At 56.5% G+C, this 22265-nt stretch overlaps 1 protein-coding gene across 1 annotated transcript; it reads right to left on the bottom strand.

The window, feature by feature from the left end:
* Nucleotides 1-333: 333 nt before the first annotated feature.
* Nucleotides 334-11067, bottom strand: LOC308631404 (phosphatidylinositol 3,4,5-trisphosphate-dependent Rac exchanger 1 protein-like; the record flags this gene model as incomplete). The annotated part of the gene is made up of 5 exons (XM_081262608.1): nucleotides 334-779; nucleotides 1601-1719; nucleotides 4827-4960; nucleotides 9938-10099; nucleotides 10963-11067. The coding sequence occupies 5 exons, from the start codon at nucleotides 11065-11067 to the stop codon at nucleotides 334-336; spliced, it is 966 nt and encodes a 321-aa protein (XP_081118734.1).
* Nucleotides 11068-22265: the final 11198 nt, after the last annotated feature.

The following is a 22265-nucleotide window of genomic DNA, read 5'->3' as shown; positions in this document are numbered from 1 at the left end:
CCACCACGCCACGGCAACAGCAGGAAACAGGAGGGGACAGAGGCCGGCCCCTGCTCTGCACACCTGGCAGTGGGAGGTCTGGGGCCACGCGTCGGACTCCCCAGGTCCTCAAGTGCCAGGTCTCACGCAGCAGGGTCACAACCCTGCCCAGGAACGTCTGCCTTCCACAGATGAGGACACGGGGGCCCTTCCCAGCCCGGGGGCCTCTGCCCACAGCCCAGTGCCCCCCAGTTCAGAGCACACACCCCACACCCCATCACTGCCAGCCCTGGGGTCCCTTTTGTGACCTGACCTGCCTCGGAGTCCCTGTGCCCAGGGGGTTCCCGACCATGCTCAAGGGGAAGCCCCGAAGGGCCTCTCCCAGACCCTCAGCCAGCGGACACCAACAAGAAGCACAGGCCCAGTGAGCGGCAGGGGAGGGAGTGTCCTGGGGGGACGGGGCAGCCCCATCACCTCCACCCCAGGCACCAAGTCCCTGCACAGTCCCATGGCTCCCGCCAGCTCCTCGTCTCGGAGCTCGGAGCTTTCTGGAGAGAACCCTCGGCCCCTCGTCGGCCACCCTGGCCTGCAGAGCCCTGCGCGGCCCAGGCACCCGGAGCCCAGAGCCGCCAGGAGGGCCCCGCACTCACTCTCGCGCTGCTCCCGCTCGCGGATGATGGCATCCAGCCACTTCTGCTTCTCCTCGGCCGTCTTGGCCATGCACACGAACCACTTGTTCTTGGCGGTGTTGTGGATCTTCCAGCCATTGGTGACCATGTAGCCGTTGCTGTGGTAGTCGGCTGGCAGGGACAGGTGGCAGGGGTGGGTCATGTGACTCCGGACGTCCCACCAAGGCCAGGTGGGGACCGCCCTTCGCTCCAGCACGGAGGGGCAGGGCCAGCAGCAGGGGCAGGACCCAGAGCTGGACATTCACTGTTGGAACCACCCCTTCCTGGCTGCTCTCTGGGGGAAAGGAAGACCTTCCTCAAAGACCCCTCAGGTCCTCAATGACACGGGGCCTCGTGTAGGCACGCAGACGGAGTGGCAGGGGACACCTGTCAGGAGCCCAGGGGGCCTCCCAGCCTTTCCCTGTGCCACTCGGGCACTAGTACAGCCCCAAGGACAAGGGCAGGGCCTTGAGGTGAGCCAGGACACTCCTACAGTGGACACCACCCAGCCACGGAGGGCAACGTGTGCCAAGACCCGCGGCAGGGGCAGCGGGGACCCACCACAGGCAGTGGCACAACCTGTGGCTAGACAGCTGTGGCACTGCACGTGACTGAGTGTGTCCAGAGCCTCTTCAACAGGCACATCCACTTAGTGAGCTCGAGAGCACAGGGATTTTACTTAAAATGCTCAGTAAGGAAGACTCAGTGGGGGAAATATGTTTAACAGCAAAGAAACGGTCATCACAGAGTCCAGCTGAGGCCCCTCCTGGGCCGGCAGCGCCCCACAGGAAGGACGAAGGACAGGGCGCTGCCTTCTCTCAGGTGGACGCCTCACGCCCCGGGGGCTCACTCGGGTACCTGCCCACCAGGCACTGTCTGTAGGCAGGTTACACATCACAGTAAAAGGAGTCGTCTGGGCAGGCGGGACGGGCCGGGCTGAGCAGCAGGCCTACCTGTCCCGTCTTCCACGTTCTCCACCTCCATGACCTCGGTGTTGATTCGGCCCCTGAAGATGTACAGGGAGCCATTCATGGATTTGGTCCTCTTGGTGGACTTCTTGCTCCCAGTGACCCTGAAAAAGTTGGGAAATCACCGTCCCCTGAGGGAGACAGCAACACAGAAGGACACGCAGGACAGAGCTGGGTCAGGCTAGGATGGTCAGCCGGTGGGCGGTGGCTTAAGCCAGCCGTCTCTCTCCATCACAGTTTTCTCATCAGAGAAGCAGGCAGATAATAGGAGACGACATGAGAGGCCAGCAAGAAGCGACAGAAACCCAATCTCCTTGACCAGCAAGTGGGAAGAGGCCCACGGGGCTCCCAACAAGCACTTCCTGAAAAAAGGCCAGAAAGGAGGAGAGCTTGGGGTAGGTGATCGTCTACCCGCACGCCCGCCCGCCCACCCACCAACCATCCCCCATCCACCCACCATCCACCCATCCACTCTCCCACCCATCCACCCACCTATCAGTTCATCCACCCACCCATCCATCCATCTACCAGTCCATCCATCCCCCATCCACCCTCCCACTCATCTAACCACCTATCAGTTCATCCATCCACCCATCCATCCACCCACCCTCCCATCTATCCACCCACCTACCTATCCATCCATCCACCCATCTTCCTACCCGCCAGTCCATCCATCCATCCATCCACCCACCCACCTACCTACCTGTTCGTCCGTCCATCCACCCACCCATCCGTCCATTGGCCCACCCATCTTACCCACCCACCATCTACCTAGCAGTCCGTCTGCCCACCCACAACTCATTCATTCACTTGGGTGAATTCCGCTCCTCAGGGGCTCAATCCTGATGCAACCTGACAGTTGGTGTCCCTCCAAACTCCTGTGCTGAGCCCTGACCACTGAAGCTTGGTGTTAGGAGGTGGGGCCGTTGGGTGGTCTCAGGATGGAGGCCGGGCTCTCATGACTGGGATCAGTGACTGTAAAAGAGGCCTCACTCCTTTGTAGGACAGCTGTCTCGGCCGTCCACCCTCCGAGGACACAAGAAGGCACCATGTGGGTGGCAGACAGCAAGTCCTGTGGGGCAGACCTGGTGCTCTGCACGAGCCTCCCCAGCCCTGACCTGTTTGTGTCTCTGCCTCCAGTGTGCACTCACCACCCGCTGGCCACTCACACCCCCACCCAGCACTCTGATCAGACAAGGTCGGAGCCAGAAGGACGGCTGGTGAGCAGGTGTGGAGGGAGGGGGCTCAGAGCCAGGCTGGGGCTCCAGGGTGCTTCCTTCCCGCCCTCAGGCTCAGACAGACACACGGCTCCTGGGTCTGAGCCTGCTGCTCTCAGGGCAGGAAACCCCTAGGTCCTCAGGCCACGAGCTGCAGGCCTGGCCCTCAGGGGTTCCTGAGGATGGCTGGTATGTGTGAGATGGGTGTGTGTGGTGGGTGTGTGTGATGGGTGTGTGTGTAAACAGGTGTGTGTGGCAGGTGTGTGTGAGGTGTGTGTATGTGGTGGGTGTGTGTGACAGGTGTGTGTGAGGTGTGTGTGTGTGGTGGGTGTGTGAGGTGGGTGTGTGTGGTGGGTGTGTGAGATGGGTGTGTATAAACAGGTGTGTGTGGCAGGTGTGTGTGAGGTGTGTGTGTGGTGGGTGTGTGAGGTGGGTGTGTGTGGCGGGTGTGTGAGGTGGGTGTGTGTGGTGGGTGTGTGAGGTGGGTGTGTGTGGCAGGTGTGTGAGGTGGGTGTGTGTGGCAGGTGTGTGTGAGGTGGGTGTGTGAGGTGGGTATGTGCACACGCACCCAAATGGGACGCGCTCGGGGTCTACGTCTCTATAGAGAACCTGCTATAGGTCTTAGTGTCACCTACAGGGATGTGCACACCCAAGAGACGACACACATTCCACTCCACGCACCAGCCACGGGCCATGCACACCGTGTACACCTGCACTGTGCACGTGTTGCTCACCAACCCTGTGAAACGAGGCCAGCGGCGGACAGTGACGGACTCTCCACGCTCCTGACTGCGACACACTAAGCAGGCAGCTGGCATGGAGCCGTGAGCCCTCTGGGCCGTATTTCGCCCTGGGCAACTCGCAGGGTGGGCTTTTAAAAGCCTCCTGCTTTTTTGGGGTGCTGGGTGCTGGGGATTGAACCCAGGGGTACTGACCACTGAGCTCCAGCCCAGCCCTCCCGAGCTGCTCAGGGCCTCGCTGAGTTTCTGAGGATGGTCTGAACATGCCGCCGTTCCCTCTGCCCCGCCCTCGGAGCGCCCTGCTCTTCCTGGAGCCCAGAGGGAGGGGACGCACAGCACAGTGTTTGTGAGGGGTGGTGTGCATGCTCGGGGCTGGGGTGAGCCGGTGGGTAGAGGGAGGGTAGCGGGTGCAGGGTGAGGTGTGCCAGGCCGGTGGAGGAGGGTGGGTGGCTGGAGGTCTGCGGGTGGCTGGATGGAGCGGGTGGGAAACGGCTGCTTCAGGCGCTTCCTGTGGCCACACCAGGGGGGCTGGGGCTCCCCTCACCACTGCCCAATCCCCAGGCCCCCGGGCTCCACTCTCTACTCCCAATCAGAGGCGGCTCGCTGCCTGGTGCCAGGCTCTCAGCAGGCAGGTGTGCACAGCCCTCCAACCTGGAGAAGCAGCCAGGTGCCTGCTGACTTTGGTCCCTGCGGGGACTCGCGGGACACTGCCTGTCTGGGACGTGGGTGGGGGAGGTCTCCGACACAGTGCTCTGAGCTCCTTCAGAATCAGAGGCTCAACCAGGCCCAGGGGGCACACCTGTAATCCCAGTGGCTCCGGAGGCTGAGGCAGGAGAATCACAAGTTTAAGGCCAGCCTCTGCAACTTAAGGCCCCAAGCAACTCAGCGAGACGCTGTCTCTAAATAAAATATAAAAACTGAGGGGTGCTGAGGGTGACCTGCACCCCAAGTTTTCAAACCGACTTACTGTTTTATGTATACGTATGCATATATGTGCACATGTATATGTACGTATATATATATATATAGTTACAACTAAATATCACATTATATTTGTGGCTACGTTAGGTTAAATAAAGGCACTATTTAAATTCATTTTATAATAGTGTATGTGGCGCTCACTATGGATTTAGAACAAACCCCTCAAGTCATGGAAGAAGTCCAAGACATCACCTCAGGGAAGCAGCAGGTTGGCCCTGCCCCGCCTCCTGGCCCACGGGGGCAGCCAAGGCACCAGCCTCCCCAGCAAGTCACCTGGACTTCCGCTTGCAGTAGACCAGGAGGTTGTCGAACAGGAAGAAGGCCCTTTCCTGGATGTTACCCGCAGAGATTTTCAACAAAGTCCCCTGCAGGAGGAGCTGGGTGCAGATGTCCGTGAGGTTGGAGCCCTGGGAGAGGAAGGGCAGGCAGAGCATGAGCAGGCCGATCCAGGAAAGCAGCGGGCACAGACTTTCCTTCCCACCTCCCCTGAACCCCAAAAGAGCCTACTGCATCCCACAGCAGACGGACACCAGCACCCTGTGGGGGGAGCTCCCACCTGCGGGCGAGCAGCACAGCCGGGAGGGGCTGGGAGACTGAGGGAGCTCAGTGCTCAAGGGGGCCCACTGGGGCGCTGGGCTGGGCGCCTGCTCACCGACAGCTCGTCCTGTCTCCCCACAGGAGTGCCACCTGCATAAGCATATGCCACTGTATGCCCAGCACCCACAACTCCCCAGTACACAGTAGGTGCTCAGTAAGGGCTTGCAGAGCAGATGAACACGGCACGGACACCACCGGGCCCAGCGTGGTGTGGGCAGTCACTCTAGCCACAGCTGTGCGTGGGGACGGGCATGGACGCTGGACCCTGCCAGCCCTCCCTGCTGAGTGACGGGAGCGTGAAGCTTCCTGCACATCGGGAGGCCCAGGTGGCGTGGCTGGGGACGGCGGGGGGAGCGAGCTGGCCTTGGACAGGCTGAGGGGGAGGCGTCGCTGGGAGGAGTCCTAAGCGGGACCGCGGGGCTTGTGGAGCCCCGAGAAGAGCGGCCAGAGCAGAGAGCCGCGTGCTGTGTGGGGCAGCTGGAAAGGCCCGTGGACACAGGAGGCCAGCTGAGGGCCCGGGTCCTGGCCCTCCTCCTGCCCCCTGGGGATGCCCACCGCAGCCTCCCTGGCACCAGGCATGGTCACGTGATGGTGCCAGGGCAGGAAGGCGGTGGCAGTGGGGCTGGAGGGACCCGCCCACCAACCTCTGCAGCTCCCTGGAGCCAGCACCCGTCCTCCAGCTGTCACCAGGTGGACAGCAGGGCCCCTGACGTCGAGGCTCGGGAATACGCTGCAAAGGTCCTGCGGCAGACCAGCAGGCTCCACCAAGGGAGGGACGAGAGACCTCACCGTCCCTGCCTGGAGACGAGCCGGGGAGGGAGGACCACTCAGACTCCCTGGGCACGCGCTGAACCAGGAACCGACGGGAGCTGGCGTCAGGGAGACCTGCTGACCCGGGACTCTGAGACCCACTCGGGGAACGGGCTCTACATGGCCAGCCACAGGCTCCCCCCAACTGGGTGGTCAGGCTCCCCATGCCCGGGGCCAGCCAGGTGCAGCAAACCCACTCACAGGGGTGCCAGAGACCACTGTCCTGGGACACCACTGGCTTGTGGTCCAGGCTGTGGGTCCAGGACAGGGCCGGTGGGCTCCTACCCTTGGGGGGTGGCACACGGACCTGGACACAGGCACCCTGCAGCCGGGTCTGTTTCCCTGAGTTTTTATTTTGATTTTTTAATTAACTTGCAGTACCGGGGATTGAGCCCAGGGGCAGACCCCTGATTTATGTCCCCAGCCCTTTTAATCTTTTATTTCAAGACAAGGTCTGCCCAGGCCAGCCTTGAACTTGCCACTGTCCTGCCTCAGCCCCCCGGTCACGGGAATCATAGGCCTCGTCGCACGGGGCCTGCAGGCAGGTCTCTGATGGTCCCCAGCGAGGGAGGCGCCTGCTGCAGACTCAGAGCTGCTGCGGAGGCCCTGGGACCCGTCCTCACCAACAGGAAGGGACTAGGCTCTGTCAACGGCCGCGGCCAGCACAGGGCAGCCAGCGGCCTCCTCCTTGCCCTGCCCTGCCCCACTCACCCTGCTGGGTCCCTTCCAGGCTCCAGAGGGCCTGGTACCTGGCCCACACAGAGCCCCAGGGTCACGCAGCCCTGGACCTGCCCCTGTGGCCAAGGCCACCTCGGGGCCTGAGAGAAGAACGCTCGGCTCAGGAAGCTGCCTTGCGGCCTGGCCAAGGGCATCAGCACAGCGCCCTCCCGGCCGGGTGCCCCGCCAGCCCTGCAGTCCCCCTGGGAGGCTGAGCCCAGGCACAGCTGCTCCTGAGGGTCCAATACGCAGGTGGGGCCCAGCGCCAAGGTGCCCACCGGTCAGGGCAACAGCCATCCCAGAGGCCTCCCCCGGACACACGGCCCCAACCGAGCTGCACCGCCACGTTCGGTGATGAGCAAGCGGACGTCAGAGGCCCAGGCGGAGGCCAGCGTGGCCCATGGTGAAGTGGAGACGAGCATGAGCAGCTGTCCCCAGCCCTCACCAGCCTCGTCCTGCACCCTGGTTCCCTCCTCCCCATCCCAAGCTGGACAGCTGACTGCCCCCTGCCCGGGGCGTCCAGGGCCAGCAAGGACGCTTCCCTCTCACTGAGAACACATGTGTCCCCTTGGTCACCGTGAGCCTCCTGCAAAGGTCCCTCCCCGGGGCCTGCATCTGGGGGCCCTTCTGCAGGGGTGGCCCGGGGCACCAGCCCCACACCCAGCCGAGCCAGGGCGCGCGCTCCCCACACCCAGCTCAGCCCCGGCCACCTGTAAGGGAGGCCCCCGCTGCCCAGGGCCTCCAGAGGAGGAAGCCAGGTGGGGAGCGCCGGGCGGGGCCTGCCGCTCCTGCAGGGACCACAACCCGCTTCCACTTCCTCACCGGTCAGTACCGGGGACGGGGGACAGGCAGCTGGTTTCAATGAGGCCAGTCTCACGACTAAAAGGGGCAGCGGCTCAGGAAGGGGCCAGTGGATCAGTGACGGAGAGCAAACCGACCCAGCCCACACCAACCAGAGGATGGTGGCCGGGAGGGGACCCTGGGCTCCAGCCGGCCAGATCCCAGGAGCACCCACCCATCTAATCAGAGCAGCACCAGGGCAGGCGGCAGACGGCAGGCGGCAGGGCGTCACGTGAGCTACGGCCAGCCAGGCTGTCCCCAGGCAGGACCAGGTACCGGCAGGCACCACTGCGCGCAGCTTCGCCAGCCAGGAGGACCCGTCCACACGAACCTGAGCCTTCGCGACTCACCTGAGGAACCCTCCCACCTGCAGAAAGCCCCTCCACGTCTCCAAGGAGCACTCGGCCCCCTCGCCCCCCTCGCCCCCCTCAGAACGATACGAGAGTCACCTCAGAGACACCACTCAGAGGAACACCCAGGAGGAAGGGGCCCAGGGCGGTCTGTAGGTCACAGATCTGGGCCTCAGAACCAAGTCCCTGGCCTCGCTGTCCACATCCGGAAGACCAGGACAGTAACAGTACCGTCCCTGTAGCATTGGGAGCATGCAGTAGGTGCTCAATACTGGAGCAGTTCTCACTGAGGTCAAGTGCCTTCCTAACTGGACCCAGAAGCAGTGACCACACAAGGGCCCGAGCCCCCGAGGGTGGATTTTCAGGGGAGGAAGGGCTTGAGGCTTTCTCTCCTGTCTCCTCAGGTTCCCGTGATGCTTCTGGAAATCACCTTGCCCTGGCTTCCAAGGAGCCCGCCCAATGTCCCTGCACTGGGGCCCACTGAGAAAGTGGCCAGGAGACTCTTGATCTTCCAGAAAGACCGTCACTTCCCCCCTTTTTGACATCAGTGTTCGGTAAGTGAGGTGTGCTGCTCTTTTCACCTTGGCTGTCAGGAAGCTCAAAGCCCAAACAGACAGCATCTTACATGAAACAACTCTATTTGTTCTTGAAAGTGGCCATGTGACCCACTCTTGGCCAATGAGATGAAAGGAAAATTTTTTTCTGTGTCTTTTGAAAAATACTTTCTCCCACGGGGGCCTCTCGCTGCCCAGGCCAGGCCACCTCCTCCAGCTTTGAACCCACAACCTTCACGGAGCCACACGGGAAAGACCAGGGCGCTCTCAGAGCTCGGGCTATGACACCACGAGGCCGAGGCGGAATCCTCAGAAAGGTGCGCTGATGGCTAACCTGAGCAGCGGCAGGTCAGCGGCAGGGAGCAGAGCAGAGGGAGGCATCGTGGGCAGGGAGGGCGGAGGGTCAGTCACTGAAGGGCCAGAGAGCCGAATGCAGGAGACCCGCAGGGCACCCAGGTCCCAAGGGCACGGCTGGAGGGTGGGGGGGACAGTAGTCCCCCCCCCCCCCCCGCAGGGTGTGAAGCAATCAGAGCCCCGCCTGTCCGTGTGGCACTCACAGGGACGCTGCCCAGGCGCGTCTGGACACCCGGCAGGGCCACCTGCAAAGCTGTCCCAGGCCTGGGGTGCCCACTGCCACCCCGACTCCAGGAGCTGGGACCTGGGCCCTCGCTGGCGCCGCCCCAGCAGCCTTGGCCGCGTGGTCACACAAAGAGCAGCGGTGGCCTCCACCCTCCAGAGCTCAAGCAGCTGGGTCAGATCTCAGCCGAACCCCAAACCACACCCCAAACCCAAGCTGCAAGGGAGTCTGGGAAAGGGGCTCTGTCCTCCACCCTCCCCGGCAGAAGACCCGCAGGAGGGCAGGGCCATGCAGGTGCCAGGGCGGAACCCGCTGCCCCGAACACGGCCGACCCTCGCCATGCCGTAGCGCCCGGCTGCCCCAGCGCAGGGAGGAACACTAGGGCCCTCACACAGCAAGAGCCACCGGCCGGGGACCCCACGGCCTGCAGAGCCAGAAGGCCTCGCCCAGAGCCTGACCCGCGCCTGACCCCCACTCGACTGGGCTGACCAGTCCAGTCCCCCACAGCCTCTGGGAACTTCCCATCACGCGAGGAAGGCCGGGGGGAGGTCCTGGGAACCGCGGGACAGCACCACCGAGCACCGCCACATGGCAGCTGAAGACGAGGCTCTGGAGTCACCAGCAGGAAGTGGCCAGCCAGAGCTCTGTCCTGCAGTGGACCCTGGCTCCAGGCCCACAGGTAAGTGGGGAGCTGGGGGCTGCGAAGGATCAGAGGCTCAGCAGCTGCTGCCATGGGACACTCACACCCAGCGTCACCAGTTTTTCAAGAGAAACTTCTGATCTGAATTACTTGGATTTAATTGGGGAAAAGCTAAGCGGTTTTCTTATAAACATTATAAAAGAGAAGCAGAACACGGGGCCCAGCCTGCCCGGGCTCCAGTTCACCCTGCAGCTGTGCCCACCCGGCCCCTCCAGGCAGGACCCCGCCACCGCACGCACCTCCCAGCCCTCGATGTGGGACTGCAGCTGCTCCAGGGCTTCCAGCTTCTCCATCTGCCGCTTGGTCTCGTTGATGTTGGAGCAAACGGTCTTCATGACCTGCAGGGCGCTCTGCACCGCCGGGTGGTCGGGGTGCTTGCCTGGGGTCCTCTTGGCCAGCTCCTGGGCAGGGCAGAGGCAGGAGGGAGACGTCAGTGGGGGCCTAGCGGGGCCGGTGTGACCTGGGCTGGGAACGTCACTCGTGCACTCCTATAAAGGCCACCCAAGCACCTCCTCGATGGCAGGCAGAGAGCTAGGGTCTGGAGATGAACCTCCTCGCCTGGTGGACGGCACGTCCTAGTGGAGCAGAGTCACGGACAGAACCAGCTCCAAGCAGGGACACACACAAGACCAAGCAGACCAGGGTTTGGGGCAGGTGACTTCAAACAGGGAGGTCGGGGAGACCCTCAAGGAGCTCACATCCGAGCAGCCACGGGCTGAAGTGAGGGGGACCTGTAATAATATGAGGGAGGAGTGTCAGGGCAGAGGGACCAGCACGTGCAAGGGACCTGGGGCATGGGCACGAGTGGTATAAAACAAGCACAGCGAGGAGCCAGTGCCTCTGGAGGAGGAAAGACAGACGCAGAGACAGGAGAAGGGCAGGTCACGGAGGTGGCCATGGATCCTGCCCCAGCCCCAGTTTTCTTAGTGAAATGGGCATAAAACATGTCTTGGGGCTGGGGATGCAGCTCGGTGGCGCAGGGTTAGCCCAGCATGCACGAGGCCCTGGGTTCCATCCCCAGCACCGCAAGACACCCCTGGCCTAGGGGACTCAAGATGGGCATGTGAGGCTCACCCCAGCCACCCGCCCCTTCTGTCAGCTCAGCCCCCACATCAGGCACAGGCTGGGACGCGCGGGATGCTAGGCCAGCCTTGATCACAGGCGGGCACTGCTGGGCATGGTGGGGGACTCAGGGGCAGGAACGTGCCAGGCCTCAGATACGGGGCAAGAGCTTCAGGCCCCTCCTCCGGGCCAGCCCGCCCACCCGCCTCTGGACAGCACCAGCACAGGAAGTTCCCTTCAGCAAGTGCCCAGACGCGTGCCCAGCCTGTCCACTGCCCCCCTCTGTCTCTGGAAGGCCAGGCGCCATCCCTGCACACCAGCTCTCTCGGGTCGGGTCTGCCCTGCTCCTGGGGGAGCCCCTGGGAGCTGGGGCTAGCCATGGCCCTCCTGAGCCTCAGCTTCCCCATCGCACACCAGCAACACGGACGGACGCTGGCGATGACGGTGGCGAAGGCTTCGCTCGGGGCTCGAGGCAGGTTCTGCTGTGACCTCCCCCAGCAGCCGCAGAGCGCAGGCCCAGCGAGTGGACAGGGCCTCCGAGGAGAAAGACGGGGGTGTGTGGACTGGGACTGGGACATCGGCAGAGGCGAACCAGACACTACGGAAAGCACCGTACGCATACAGCAAGTGCTCAACACATGCAGCTCTCAGCACCCCTGGTGTCTGTGAGGAGACCTGCACCATGAGCCCCTGTCGCCCCGCAGGGCTCCTGCGGAACACGCACTGCAAAGCCCCGGCCACTTGCCGCCCCTGGGCCGCCCAGAAATGAGCCCTGCTTCCCTGAGGACCGGCCCCTTCCCCAGGCCCAGACGCCTGTGCCCAGGACCCCGGGGTCCACTGAGCTCCTGCCCAGGCCCAGGGCTGTGTCCACGGGAGGGGAGGCGGAGGCACCCACAGGGGAGCACACAAACTCCTGCCCCCAGCCGACCCTCACATCGACCCCTCCAGGTGGGGTCAGCTGTCCAAGGTCACACAGCAGATCATGAGTCCAACCAGTCTGGCCCCAGAGTTGGCATTTTGAGTCCCTGTGCTGTTTATGACCTTTTAAACGTTTCCTAGAAATGCCTTGCTCTCAAATCAACGCCTGCCTCACGGCACGGAGGGCGACTAGCACCTATTGACATGAGTAATGAATCATTTATGTGGTTGGTGAGAGTGGGGGGGGGCTGCAGAACGCGGGGGGGGGATGTGCGGGGGGGTACGGGGGGGAGGGACATGCAGGGGTGCAGGGTGCAGGGTGCAGGGGAGGGGGGGAGGGATGTGCCGGGGGTACAGGGAAGGGGGGAGGGACGTGCGGGGGTGCAGGGGAAGGGGGAGGGATGTGCCGGGGGTACAGGGGAGGGGGGGGAGGAGCGTGCCGGGGGTACAACGGGGAGGGACGTGTGGGAGTGCATGGGGGGAGGGACGTGGGGGGGCGCAGAGGAGGGACGTGTCGGGGCGCAGGGGCGCAGAGGAGGGACGTGTCGGGGCGCAGGGCCTCTGAGGACAGGCCTGGCAGCGGAGCTGGACTCTGCGGGAAAGCACTCGGAAGGGGAGGACTTGAAGCGGAGGCCACGAGGCTGCAGGGTAGGGAAGGAGGGAGGTGGACGATGAAGTCGGACGAGCCTCGGAGGCCAGGGGCACCCAGTTCCGTCCAGGAGCATGGGAGGTGACAGGGCTACAGGGCTGTGAATGAGGCCACACCATCCACCTGTCCCCTTCAGGGACCCTCTGGTGGCTGAGAGAACACAGGTGCAGAGTGCACAGAGGGCAGGAGACGGTTGGTGGCCACGGCAGGTGTCCAGCAAGAGACAGAGGTGGCCTGGGAGGGAGCCCCTCTGCCCAAGGCCCTGTGGAGCCCATAGCCCGCTGCAGGTATGTCCACGATCAGGCACACCAGAAGGCCAGGACCTGGTGGTCATCACCTGTCACCTGTCCACGTCCCCAAAGCCACCCCATCACACGTCTGCAGATGAGCAGCTCTGAGCGTCTGGACCTGAGGCCCAAGAGGCCGGCCAGCTCCGGGTGAGTGGGGGTGGGCTGCAGGACGGTGGCAGCCACTGCCACCACACCCATCCCAGACCCCAGAAGGGGACGCTGCAGTGACCCTCCGCCGACGGGCCCCCTCCAGGGGCCAACACTGGCTGTTAGTAAAAATGAGAAAAACGCCACTTCCCCTTTTTGTCTGGCTGCCCCCGCCTCTGCTCCTGCCCCGGTCAGCACTGGGCTGGGGGAGAAACCAAGCAAGATGTGGCCAGGCCCGAGGCTGGCCAGAGCTGTGGGGGACGCCGGCTGTGTGGCCTCCATTCGCAGGGGAGCATATCCGTGTCTCGGCTTTGCACGTGCCACTTCCTCCCCCACAGTCCTCCCTTTTCAAGCTCGTAAGAGGCACACGGTGCCGTAGATGGACAGGCCTGGAGAACTGGGATCCAGAACAAGACCTCACAAGACCTTACGTGTGGAGTCGGTTAGAGAGAACCGTCTTCCAACAAATAGTGCCAGGACCACTAGACACCAGGGCCAGCAGGTCACCCAACAGCCTACTCAAACGCAGCCCAAGCCTCAGCACAGGAGCTGGAAGTAGAGTCTGTTAGGAAAACGCAGGAGTAGATGTTTGTGACCTCAGGTTAGGCAAAGTGTCCTCAGACAGGACGTCAAATACAACTAAAAAAGTGTCACCCTAGACTTCATCAAAATTATAGACTTGAGTGTTTCCAAGGGTATTGTCAAGAAAGCGGGAAGACAACCTCTAGGGGGCAAGAGAATGATGCACATTACGAACCTGAGACGGACTGGTGTCTAGCATATGTAAAGAACATTTGCAACTGAACAAAAAAACACAAATAATGCTACTTAAAAACGGGCAACAGGTTTGAACAAGCTTTTCTCCACAGTAGACGTGCAAATGGACACCGAGCAGATGAAAAGGAGCCCAGGGTCACTCATCTTTGGAGAAATGCAAAATGAAGCCACGTGAGATCCCCTTTCACACCCACTAGAACAGACACAACCAGGAGAAGAACAGTGACAGGGCAGGAAACAGGCCTCTGACCTGCTGGGGGACGAAAGGGCAGCAGCTTCCAAGTTCTTTTATTGATTATTTACGTGATTTTGGGGACAGCGGCTCACTGTGTTGCCCAGGCTGGTCTCAAACTCGTGGGCTTATGTCTCCCACCGCGTCAAGTCCACAGGACCATCAGGACAGGGCCTCCAGCTCCAGGACAAACTGTCCTGGCGGACGGGCAGCCAACCCGGCCCTGGGAGCTCGGCCACCTGCTGAGCCAGGCCCAGGGGCAGGGGAACCCAAGGGCTCAGAGGAAGCGTGACCAGCCAGGGGCTGGGGGGCGGTGTCCCTGCTGCTCCTGCCCAGGCCTCCTGCAGGCGGGGTCCTGGTGAGGCCGAAGCCGGCTCTTGTCCTGGGGACTCAGGAGGCCACCTGAAAAAGCCGTCCAAGGAAACAGCCCAGGGAGGCCGAAAGCTGGCCTGGCAGCCTCAAGAGCCGCGGGAGCAGCTGGCTGGCCGCAGGCTGCCCGGGTCTTCGCTCCCTGCCACTCTGTATGCTTCATTCTGTTTTTTTATTTTTTCCTCCGTTTCGCCCCCAGTGCTGAACCAGGGCGGCTCTATCACTGAACCACGTCCCCTTTGCTTTGAGACAGGGCCTCACTCAGCTGCTGAGACTGGCCTCAAACTTGGGATCCTCCTGCCTCAGCCGCCGAGTCTCGGGGATCACAGGCCTGCGCCACTGGGCCCAGCATTTCCTCTCCTATTTGAATCAGCAAGTTGACTTTTGGTTTTCAAAGTCTATATTTTTCAAGGTCATAAAACAATTAAGTTCTCAGCCGCTGGCAGCAGAAGCACAGGACAGACCCGTGAAAACGAAGCTGGGTTTGTCCCTGGAAGATGTGACAATGGCCACTATTCCCTGTGACTTGAGGCTGGTGGGGGCCCAAAAGGGGACTCGGGTGGGAAAGACACACTGTCCCCTCCACAGAGAGGGGTGTCACCCGGGGTCTGGACCATTTGGAGTAACACCTGGGGACACCAAGGCCATCTCCGGGAGGCCCGGCTGCCTCTGGTCCCTCACCCCCTGCTCTGCCCAGGGTCCACCCTCCAAGCTCAGGGAGGCTGACACTCTCCAGGACTCACAGTCTGGGTCCCCTCCTGCCATCCCCAGGACAGCAGGGCACAGATGCTGAGGCGCTGGTACCCCTCCACACACCGCTTAAGAAAAATGAAAAACGGAAAAGAAGCAAGAGCCGTCGGGGCCAGGAAGACCCAGAACCGCAGCGGCCGGCCCCGAAGCTGACTGGCTTCTGGGCAGGGGACACGCACGTGTTTCTGATGTGACTCCTGTGGCCCGGGCCGCGGGTCCAAGACGCTGCAGCCTTGGGGGCTGGTGGCCAGGGGGACAGAGGAGAAGCCACCTGTGAGTCCTAAGGACGCCTCCTCCCACCGGGAGAGCAGGAGGCAGGAGAGGCCCGGGCTGGAGCAGACCCCTGCTGGGCAGTGTTACGTGCCACGGGCAGCAGCTCCAGGTGCCCCAGCTCTCCACCGAGCTCAGGCCCTGGTGGCCCTGGGCAGCCTCTACCTGCCCCTCAGCTGGTGGTGCCAAGGGGACGCTGCCCTCGGGCGGCCACGGCCCTCGCCCTCCACACCTGGTCACTGCCGGCAGGGGCAGGTGTGGCCCTGGCCTGAAGCTCCAGGGACCCCAGCTGCAGCGCTCAGGGCTCTGCTCCAGCTGCCCAGGGAGCCCCGGGACACTCCGTCACAGTCATGGCCTGCTCCCGTCCCCGCCGGTGGAGCCAGGTCTCAGGAGGAATCGGGGACACTGCACGGGGGACGGTGGCTGGGGTGACTGAGATCCGGTTCAGTGGGAGAAACAGGAACGAGCCGCTCAGCCAGGACCAGACGGGGCCAAAGTGGGGGGCAAGGAAGAGGCCCTCAGGGCCACGAGGGTGGGGACGAGTCCCCGCACGGCACGCCAGCCGGGGCTCACTGTCGGAGCCTGCAAGGTCTGGACTCGCAGTGGTCAGAGCACAGACGGTCACGGCGGAAAACCCGAGTCCAGAGAAGCCACGCAGCTTCAGGGACCAGGCAGACGACCCTGGGACGGGGCCGTCACCCTCAGTACCTGGCAGTGAGTCACTTGCTCTCCGTGGCCGCCCACAGCTCAGCCGCTGAGGACAAAAGGGCTGGGGATGTGGCTCAGTGGTTAAGTTCCCCTGGGTTCAATCCCCAGTACCAAAAAAATAAACAAGTAAATAAACAAACTTGCCCGGAAAAACCGGCTGCTCTTTAGGAGAGCCTAAGGTCATGTAAACCAGTAGTTTCCCAAAGTGCAGAATCAACACTACCTGCAAACTTACTAGAAATGCAAATTCTCAGACCCTACACCAGTAAATTCCAAGGTGACATTCAGCAATGTCTGTTCAACAAGACTCTGAAAAGACAGCAAATGATACTGGCAAAACTGGATGCTCATATGCAGAAGAATGAACTAGATCCCTCACATTCTGCACAAAAGTCAACTCAAAATGGTCAAAGACCTAAGAATTAGACTAGAAACTTTGCAACTTTGCAACTGCTAGAAGAAACCAGAGGGTCAACTCTGACATAGGCACAGGTATCAATTTCCTCAACAGAACTCCTAAAATTCAGGAATTAATACAATAATTGATAAATGGGATGGCATCAAATTAAAAAGCTTCTGACAGCAAAGAAAATGAGCGAAACAAGGGAGAAAATATTTGCCAGCTCCTCTTCCAACAGAGAATACTCAGAATATATAAAGAATTCTAAAACTTACCACACCAAGGGAAGAAAAACCCAATCAATAAATGGCCAAATGAATTAAACAGACCTCTCATAAGAAGAAAATACAAATTGCCAACAAAAATATGAAAAAATGTTCAAAGCAATCAGAGAAATGCAAATCAAAACACTGAGATTTCATCTCAGTCTAGTTAGAATGGAGAACACAGAGAATAATACTGGAGAGGATGTGGGCAAAAAGAATACTCAACTGTTGGCGGGACCATAAATTAGTACAACCACTATGAAAATCAGTATAGAGGTTCCTCAAAAGACTATGAATGGAACCACCATATGACCCAGCTACACCACTCCTCCATATTTAATCCTAAAGAATTAAAGCCATCATACTATTATAGCAATACACGAATATCCATGTTTATAGCAGCACAATTTACAACAACAACCGAATACAGAACCAGTCTAGGTGTCTGTCAATGGAGGAATGGGTAAAGAAAATTCGGTATTCAGAATGGAGTTTTATTTAGCCATACAGAATGAAATTATGTCATTCACGAGGAAATGGATGGAAAACTAAAAGCATTATGTTATGAGAAATAAGCCAAACTCAGAAGGTCAAGCTGTGGATGTTTTTTCTCCAATGTGGAAGAGAGCGAGGAAAAAAAGGTGGGGGGGTCCTCCTGAAAACAGAAGGAGGACCAATAGAAGAAAGGAGCGGGGAAGAAGGAGGAAGAGAACAGAGAGGTGTAGAGAAGGAAACTGCCCAACTGCACATGTACAAACACATAACAACGAAGCCCAAAGCTTTCAGGTGATTGTGGTGCACATGAAGGTCCCAGAACTAGCACTCTAAACACATCTAGAATGAAAACATTAAATCCGCATACCCAAAATTGTTCTTTAGTGAAGGGTTTGGACAAAATTATTATGCCTTTGAATTAAGAATTTACTATTCAGTTTTCCCCCCAAAATGAAACAATCTTGAAAAAAAATTAATTCCTGCTTTGCTCTCTACAAATAAAGAAATCCTAAAATTGTAAAATGTTCACAAACTTCTTCTTCCTTAAAGAATCCAGACTGAACCAGATCAGAAGTCTTCAAATCAGACTTAATTTGTTTCACATCACACATAGCCTGACACGTCCATTCCCACATGGAATACCTACTGCTTTAGAAACTCAACTGCCATCACTCAGATATTTGTAGTCGTGTGAATAAATAAATTACTCAATAAACGAAAATATTTATCAATGGCAGGATTATGAGTGATGTTTATTTTTTTTTGTTTTGTCCCTATACTTCCTAAAATAAATGTGTTACCTTCATAACCAAAACAAATGACAAGGAATCATTTACCAAATGTAACTACAAAATAAAATGACCTATGGAACATTACCTTCTTTGGGTTCTAACCAGCCTTCACTGATATTTCTTCTTCCTTTACCCATACAATAAAAATATACAAATAGTTCACAAAGATGCCGAGCTGATACAAGATAAATGGAATCCAGCTCCCACCCTGGAGGACCTGCGCTCAGCTGTGGTGGGAATGTCCATCCACCTAGCAAGTGTCCCAGCTCCCTCACCCTGAAGACAAGTAAGGTGGTTTGGTCACAGAATCCCCACCTCTAGGCAACAAAGAGTGGCCCAGGGACTAGGCGAGTGACAGCAGACCTGATTCTTGTAGTTCTTCCTTTGATAGTCCCTGAGTCCAAATGGATATGGACCTCCTCATTACTGGCCATGTGCACCATAAACTGTCTTGTCTTTTGGCTGAAAGAAGTTGGATTCCTACTTCTTATGACTTTGACCACTCTTGCAGCATTTATGATATTAAATCAGGTTTAGTTTTGTAAAAGCATGAAAAGGGTAGCTATAAACCCTCATGTGACATCTCATCTGTTCTTAGAAGAAAGCAGTCACCAGGTTCACTGTAGCCCATGACTAACCACCATGCCTGGTGGAAGACCCAATATGCTGCTGAAACTGGAGGATGCCACTCTTCATTTCTTGCCCCCTCTAAAATCTGCCAAAGCGACTCTTCGTCTGTATTGCTAGTGCTCTTAAATTGTAGAGAGAAATATTTTGGAAAGTTTTAAGACACTTTTTTTTAAAACATATCCCTTCTGCTAGTTTCTCTTCCCAACCAAAGGATAATTTAAACAGAGGGAGGAAAGCAGAGGAGATAGTAGCATCAAATTCTCATGATTTCTGAGTAGTACAGTGGTACATCTGCATTACCTTTACTCAGAATTCATTTTGGCAACATTTGACTGTTTTTGTCAATTAAGTATACGGAAATGAAAATACAGCTAAATAAATGAATGAATTGCACAAGTCAAGACTTCAACTTAACAGAAATAATCCAAATTACTTGACAGATGTCCACAGTGTCCAAGGTCCAACTATCAAGCACAAAGGGTCCAGCATCAAGTGAAGTTATTAGGGCAGAACAAGAGCATAACATTTCCAACACTACTTAGTATGTTTTGTAAACATTATTAAGTCCCCTTAAGGTGACAGTTTACAAACATACAACTTCAGGGCTGGGGATGTGGCTCAAGTGGTAGCGCGCTCGCCTGGCATGCGTGCGGCCCGGGTTCGATCCTCAGCACCACATACAAACAAAGATGTTGTGTCCGTTGAAAACTAAAAAAAGAATAAATATTAAAATTCTCTCTCTCTCTCTTAAAAAAAAATTTTAAACAGAAGTTCTTTAAAAAAAAAAAAAAAACAAATATACAACTTCAGTTCCTTAGTACCCGCCAAAATAGGTTTTGTACCACAGGATCAATCCCTTGCTTCATTATTACCAACCAGACTTTCCAACGTGATTTCTGGCTACTGACACCATGAACTGGACAACCAGAAATAAGGCTTTTCACAATTAATGTTACTTAGGTAAACACACCAATGATCTGAAGTTCAAAAACCCCACTCCAGGAAGTGAGTTAAATGCACTGTCTACAGCCCCCACATCTGTAATCCTGTTTTAATTTCAAGAACTTGTTTAGAAAACAAAATCAGAAAAACAGGAATACTACCCAGACTTCATAAAGACCACCTGTGCCTAACCCAGTCACATTAAACAAACACACAAGATGACAGCCCTAATATATGATATATAAGAACGTTTAATAGAACTTTTGGGGGAATGGGAGGTGAGAGACACAGGGTCTCACTATATTGCCCAAGCAGGGCTCCAATTTGTGAGCTCAATGTGTCCTCCTACCCCAGCCTCCCCAAAAGTTGGGATCGGCGGTACATCCCCCCACAGCATTAGATTTCTTTCTGGAACTCTTTTCTTCCAGTCCTCATTTATTCTGTACAGTATGTATTTACTGAACCCCTACCAAGTGCCAGGCATTGTAATAAACATAGGAAAATAAAGACACAAAAGAAAAGTCCTGCCCTCAAGATGAGACAACACAACAGAAGCACACTGAAGATCCCATAAATATAGTTCAAGTGTTATGACAGAGGTATGCATGACTGCAGGGGAAAGAAAGGCTTCCTGAGGCCTGAGAGAGGACAGAGAGACATCTAGTCAGAACACAAGAAGAAAGGAAAAGGCCAGGCGTGGAGGCGCATGCCTGAAATCCCAGGAGCTAGGGAGGCTGAAGCAGGAGGATCTCAAGTTCAAAGCCAGCCTCGGCAGAGGCGAGGCCCTAAGCAACTCAGTGATACCCCGTCTCTAAATAAAATACAGAATAGGGCTTGGGATGTGGCTCAGTGATCGAGTGCCCCTGAGTTCAATCCAGGAAGGAAGGAAGGGAGGGAGTGCATGCATTCATTTCAAAAGAAACCACAGAAGAGCATGAAGGCATGCAAGTGAGACCCCACAGTCCACACTCAGAACACACCATACTAGGTATGTGGAGGGCAAATGAGGTAGTGGTGGGCTGCTCACAGAAATTCTAAACAAAGACAGAGGAAAGGAACCCAATCCCAAGGCTCTTCGTGATACTCAGGATTTGAATTCTATCCTAAAAACAATGAGAACCAGGTCATAATTTTAACCAGGAACTGGAATGTTCTGGTTGGCATTTGAGAAAACACTTTTACATTAATTCAGCTTTTCAACCTGTGGGGTAAGAACTGTCTTTAAGTGGCCCAAGTAAGAAACCCAAGACGCAGTGGCTTTTCTAACCCTATGTACACAGGCGGAGGTAGTGATGGGTGGATGGTAAGTAGTACCTGGGCAGACACGGGAGAAGTAAAAAGTGTGGATGATGTCATCTGAATAGAGTGATGAAGGTACAGGAGAGGAGTGGGCAAAGAACTATGTAAGGGGGCTGGGGATGTGGCTCAAGCGGTAGCACGCTCGCCTGGCTTCGATCCTCAGCACCACATACAAACAAAGATGTTGTGTCCGCCGAAAACTAAAAAATAAATATTAGGGGCTGGAGATGTGGCTCAAGCGGTAGCACGCTCGCCTGGCATGCGTGCGGCCCGGGTTCTATCTTCAGCACCACATACAAACAAAGATGTTGTGTCCGCCAAAAACTAAAAAAAAAATAAATATTAAAATTCTCTCTCTCTCTCTCTCTCTCTCTCTCTCTCTCTCTCTCTCTCACTCTATCTTAAAAAAAATATATTAAATTTTTTTTTTTTTAAAAAAAGAACTATGTAACTTGTATCTGCCTACGGAACAAATCTGACATGCAAGAATCAGGGAGGCCCAAAGTTTCTCTCTGCCCTCTTTCAAAAAGCACTTACTTTAAAAAAAAAAAAAAAAAAAAAAAAAAGCACTCTCTGTCTCTACATTGGACTCAACTTGCTCCACTCTCATCCAGGGTGCTATCCACCACTGGCCATCTTCTTACACACTAACTTTCCAACAAGTTTGTTAAGTTCCCTGAAAGCAGGAGTTTCCTACTTATTTAACCAATGCCTTAAAACTGAAGTGACTGATGAACATACTACTGATGAGAGGCCATGATTGACTCCCTTTATGACCACTGCAAAGTCTTACACACCAGGCCCCGCTCCTCTCACACTGGGTGCTGTGCTGCCAGGAGGTAGGTTAGAGAAGAGGGCGGGAGGGGTCCTCCCTCTACAATGTGTAAACAAGGGTCTGCATGCCAAGAGTGAGCTTTAAGAGATTCTTAGGGATAAAACTGGGAAAATCAGAACTGCACACAACAGATAGGAGTCTTGCAAACACCACTATGACTGAAAGAAGCCAGAACCACACTGTGTATACTCTTAAGATTCCATTCAAAGAGAATTCAAAAACAAGCAAAGCCTTATCTCCTGTGCTACAAGTCAGGAGAGCAGGGGCAGGTGGCAGAGTACAAGGGCTTCTGGGAATGTTCTCTTTAAGAATCTGATGCAGAATCTGGTCCCAGTTATAAACACACAATCACCTTGTGAAAGAGCAGCAAATCTTTAAACTCATGATACATGCACGTTCAATTCAAACAACTCTTTAAAAAAATAAAAAATAAACTATGGGGCAGGGGTTGTAGCTCTATGGTAGAGCACTTGCCTCACACATGTGAGGCCCTGGATTCGATCTTGGCACCACATAAAAATAAACAAATAAAAACAAAGATATTGTGTCCATCTACAACTTAAAAAAAAATAACTTCGGTTGCTTGACAATTTTCTAAATCTTAGAGTTTCTTCACACCTACTGAAGTACACAACCAATGTATGCCATGTAAATAATACATAAATGAATCCGTTCACACCTTCCCAACTCAATGACTAATAGAAACTGGTTAGTCTGAGCCTAGTCTACAGCATGCA

The sequence above is a fragment of the Spermophilus citellus genome (assembly GCF_964194105.1).
Source record: "Spermophilus citellus genome assembly, chromosome: 12".
Taxonomy (NCBI): Eukaryota; Metazoa; Chordata; class Mammalia; order Rodentia; family Sciuridae; genus Spermophilus; species Spermophilus citellus.
Note: the sequence above shows the minus strand (reverse complement) of the source record. Positions and strands in the feature narration are given on the sequence as shown.